General features: G+C 42.8%; 1 protein-coding gene across 1 annotated transcript; it reads right to left on the bottom strand.

The window, feature by feature from the left end:
• Window positions 1-2,828: 2,828 nt before the first annotated feature.
• Window positions 2,829-4,023, bottom strand: LOC113290648. Its single transcript, XM_026540231.1, has 2 exons — window positions 3,566-4,023; window positions 2,829-3,429 (listed from the first exon to the last, which is right to left on the bottom strand). Exons 1-2 carry the CDS (start codon window positions 4,021-4,023, stop codon window positions 2,829-2,831), a joined length of 1,059 nt encoding a protein of 352 aa, XP_026396016.1.
• Window positions 4,024-4,981: the final 958 nt, after the last annotated feature.

A 4,981-nucleotide genomic window follows, 5' to 3' on the forward strand; every position in this document is an offset into this window, starting at 1 on the left:
AACTTGGAAGACACGTGCATAGAAATCTAGAGAGAATTATTCTCGGAACTTGCTGTGAAAGAATAATCAAGATAAACTTGAGTTGTTTAGGGTTTACTTGAGAGCTATTGCCTATATATAGGTTGGTTGCAAGTCATAGAAGGGTTACGAACAGTTTGGGGTAGTTTAGATAACCACAGAAAGCTCAAAATTGAAATTACAGACATTCAGTTCTGTTGGTGTAGGGGAAGAACACGAAGAACATACTACTCCCAGAGACAGTCGTTTCTTCTACAGCAGTTTTCATATATCGTTTCTGTAACAGCTGTTTATAACGCTTATACACCATTGCAAACTGTCTGCTTAACTAGTTTTCTCTTGTTTTTCACCCTTTTGAGCTATGAAAACCTATTTTGAGTATGTGAATAATATGAGGAGCTAAACCCCTTAGCCGAGGCGACGGAGGAAGCCATTGTTCCATGAAAAGTGGTATATTTCTATTTTAATTAATTCTTGCAATTTCTTTTATGATTATTTGCATGGAACTAATATTGGAAAATTGATTTTTATTGAATGATTGTGATCCGTTTTGATGGATCATGCTTAGTTTAAGACTTTTGATGTTTCATGCTTGATGTATACAATTGTTACTTCAAAAATCTAATAGAGGCAATATATTAGAATCACTTTAAACGCAAAGAATTGCTTGAATATTGATTGGATTAAATCACTTAATTGGTCAATGGTGGAATCCTGAGTCTCGGTAATTTTTATAATCTTGATAACAACTTCATCTTGAGTTTTTATTTTAATTTAAGTCTAAAACAAATCTTCACAAGTCTGAGTGAACGACAACCTTTTACCACTATCTACAACAACATAAAAAACCACATCAGCCCGTCGGTGGTCACTACGGTGATTGCCTAGTTATGTTAGGAGTAGGCTATGCTTGTCGGATCGTGTGGCCAAATTGTGTGTCTGTGATCGTTTTTGAGACTGATATTAACAGTCTAGATTTTCCTTAAGGAATTTAAGCGTGTTCGATCGAGCTAACTTAAAAGTGCGTCGATACAAAATTCTCTTTGTCAGAGAGTGATGCAGCCTGTGTGAGTACTTCCGTGCATATCTCAATACTGACACTTCGGGAGACTCATGCTACTCTGCTGAGAGTGAACATTTAATCGTCATGTCATGTCAATATTGAGAGTTCGGCTGGGAACATAGCATAGGAAAATACTAGGAAAGTCATGCATTAGTGAATAATGCTGGTGAAAGATAAAATTCACAGAATATTTTGGGATTGCTGTTGCACGCACCATTCTGAGTAAATTTCATCTATACATATATATTAAATTGCTCAATACATATGTGAGCGAAGAGTCTTAAGCACTCATTGCTTTTAAATGGATTATGTTGTTTTGCAGGATAACAACACATTAAATACAAGGTTTACGATTTTATCCCTTGAACTAAAAACCACCATCAACAGTTTTGCTCGTTCTCTTCTTTCTTCTATCGTGTCTAAGTGGGAGAAAAGACTTACTTCATCTGGTGTGGTATGGCTAGCCATTGCCATTCTCGCGGACGGTACTGTTATTTCTGATGGAAGTATCCCATCATCTCCATAGACTAGTGAATAGGGTGACACTCCTGTAGAGCTGCGCTTCGAGATCTTGTATGTCCATAATGCGAGTGGCAGTTTTTCATGCCATTCTCTGTGATGATCATGCACTGTTCTACTCAGAACTCGGATGAGTGTTTTATTTGTCGATTCTGCTTTTCCATTCCCATGAGGGTAGTAGTGGGTTGACTTGTGCAGTCTTGCGTTGTATTAGCTGAGAAGATCTATTACATCCTTGTTTACGAACGACTTAGCATTATCTGCCCTAATTATCATAGGCGCTCCGAACCTGTAGATGATGTGCTATTTGATGAACGCAGCCACAGTTGCTCCAGCGTAGTCTTTGAGGGGTATTGCTTCGACCCATTTTGATGCATACTCAGTAGCCGTTATTATGTACTTATGGTGCTTTGAAGACATTGGGTTGATTGGTCCTATAAGGTCCAGTCCCCAGATGTGGAATGACCATGGTATTATTATGCTGTGTAATTGAGTGTGCGGCGCCCGAATCAGGGTTCCATGTGTCTGAAAGCTTAAGCATTTTCGGACGTACTCTGCAGTATCACTTTCCATGGTTAGCCAATAGAATCCTCTTTCGTAAAGTTGTAGAAACAATTTCCGCATTCCTTGGTGCTCAGCGTCATGAGATCGCGAGTCATCACTTCCATTTCCTCTCGGTCATACAGTCATCGTAGCATGACATTACTGTAACTTCTACGATAAAGGATACCCTAGTACATGAAGAATCGCACTCCCTTATTTTGGATCTTTAGGGCCGTCTGCCTTTCGTTGGGTATCTTACCATGTTGGATGAAATCTATGTAGGTTGCCTCCAATCTGCTCCCTCAACTGTACAGACTTCTGCGGGGAGTGGTGGAGCATGGCAGTCGGCACAACCATCTTGTAGAGTCGTTGCTTGCGCTGACATGCTTGGCCAGTATATTCCCATCCTCTGAAGTTTTATGTAAAGATGAATGGTGCTAGTTTGACCGCATGTTTCTACGTGCAGTTTTTGGAGTATTCTTTCTGCTTCCCTTTTATTTACACACCTGGCGAGGGATCCTCCGGCAGCCCGATAGTACAAGGCTCCTTGGATCATCACAAATTTCTGTAAGGTTTGGGTGGGTATTACTCGGTCCCCATCCATCCGAGTTAGGTCTTCGATATATACCCGCCTCCAATCATCTGCTTCCTTGAATGCCAGGTCTTCGTTCCAAGTGCTGGCCAGCTATTTTCTTCTTACCGTGACCGTTCCATCTTCTTCTCCATTTAGTTGCATCTTTCTTTCTAGCGTTTCTAGAGCATCTGCATGTCGGTTTTCGCTCCTTCCCGTATGATCTAATGTTGACCCCGTTTGGTTCATCGGACTCTGAGCCTCTGCTCGATAAGGCGCTAGGTGAGGTTCTTTGACGTGGAAGTCGCCGCTTACTTGGTTTGTCACCAGTTTCGAGTCGCCTTTTACTTTTATACTCCATAAATTTAGTTCTTTTTCCAGCTTGAGTCCTAGGATTAGTGCTTCATATTCGACGATATTATTACTGCACGGGAAATCTAATTTGAACGAATACGATAGTAAATCTCCTCTTGGGGCTTCGAACACTACTATTGCTCCTCCAACGGTTGCATATGACAATTCATCAAAGAACATGGTCCAAGGTTTGTCAATGTCTGCGGCTGCTACTTCTCCAGGTATGTATTCGTGTACCTCGTCGTCTCCTTCTCCTGGGAACATGGCTATTAGGTCAGCTATCGCTTGTCCCCTCACCCCGTTTGGTCGCTGATATTTGAGTTCGAACTCTGACAACTGTAACAACCATCGAGCAGTTCTTCTGTTAGGACGGGTTTAGATGCCAGGTAGGCTAAGGGATAAGACGCGGCTACTACAATGGTCTCGTGTACCAAGAGATAAGGGTATAGATTCTCGCGTATATGAAGGCTAGACATGCTTGCTCTACGCGTGGATACCTCAGTTCAGCGTCTCGCAGGACTCGACTAACATAATAGATAGGTGACAACTCATTTCCTTCGATGTCCCGTGCGAGAACCGCACCTATCGCCAAGCTGGTAAACTCTGTATGGAGATAGATGGGAACTCCTCTCGTCGGAGGCCTGAGAAACTTAGGGTTGATGAGGTACTGCTTCAACTTCTCGAATGCGGTGCACTGTACCTCTCCCCATGCAAAGGTCACATGTTTCTTTAGTAAGTGAAAGAACGCGGTCATTAATTGTGCTAGACCAGGTACGAAGCACTGTATATATGATATCCGTCCTATGAAAGCTTGTAGTTCCTTTGTGTTTTCCGGAGGCGCCATGGTTGTGATCGCTTCAACTTTGCTTAGATCCACTTGGATCCCTTCATTAATCACCACAAAGCCTAGGAACTTTCCTGATGTTATTCCGAAGGCACATTTGAGGGGATTCATTTTGAGCTTGAACTTCCTGCATCTCTCAAAGGCTGTCTTCAAGTGAGAGGCGTGATCTTCGGCCTCTTATGTTTTGGCCACAATGTCATCAATGTATACTTCTACCGTTTGGTGTAGCAAGTCATGGAATATAGAAGTCATGGCGCATTGATATGTGGCGCCAGCATTTTTAGACAGAAAGGCATCACTACGTAGTAGAAATTTCCGTACGGAGTTTGAAAAGCGGTTTTCTTTGCGTCCGACGGATCCATCCTTATTTGGTTGTACCCGCTGAAGACGTCCATGAAGGAGAATCGTTTCTTTCCTCTCATCGCGTCTAGCGTCGTGTCGATATTGGGGAGCGAAAAGTCATCCTTTGGGCACGCCCTATTTAGATCTCTGTAATCCACACAACACCTGATCTTCCCATTCTTTTTTACCACGGGCACGATGTTAGCTAACCAGGTAGGGTGTTGGATAGACTTGATGATCTTGGCTTTAAGCAATCATTTTACTTCTTATTTTATCCCGAGAGATGTGTCCTTAGGTAACTCCCTGCTTATTTTCTTTATCGTCTTGAACTCGGGTGACACTCCAAGATTGTGGGCCACGAGATCGCTGTCTAACCCAGGCATCTCATCATAGTCGAAGGCAAAGACATCCTTATAGTCTCTGAGTAGCGCGATCAACGCTCCTCTCTCTTTTTCTTCTAATCTCTTAGTTATCATGATGGGGCGCTTGTCCTCCTCTGTCCCTATGTTGACTTCCTCAATCCCATCCAGAGTGAGATCCTCGGGAGTTCGTTCTTCTGCGGCTCTAGGAGTTGCATCCATGAGTTGGTCTCGCATCTCCTCGTCATCAATTGTGTTGTAAGGAAGTTCCAATAGACTTAGCTTGGTATCTTCCGAGGGAGTCTCTAATTTTTTCGCCGTCATATCGACGCCGTCCTGCACATCCGTGGGTGCTCCTTCAGCTGATT

Source organism: Papaver somniferum, chromosome 6 (assembly GCF_003573695.1).
Source record: "Papaver somniferum cultivar HN1 chromosome 6, ASM357369v1, whole genome shotgun sequence".
NCBI lineage: Eukaryota > Viridiplantae > Streptophyta > Magnoliopsida > Ranunculales > Papaveraceae > Papaver > Papaver somniferum.

Excerpts from the sequence above, each read along its gene's own strand:
- LOC113290648 (XM_026540231.1), bottom strand. The coding sequence starts at position 4,023 with ATGAATCCCCTCAAATGTGCCTTCGGAATAACATCAGGAAAGTTCCTA. Across the intron at positions 3,430-3,565 it reads CTGCGAGACGCTGAACTGAG|AAGAACTGCTCGATGGTTGT; the intron begins GTATCCACGCGT and ends CCGTCCTAACAG.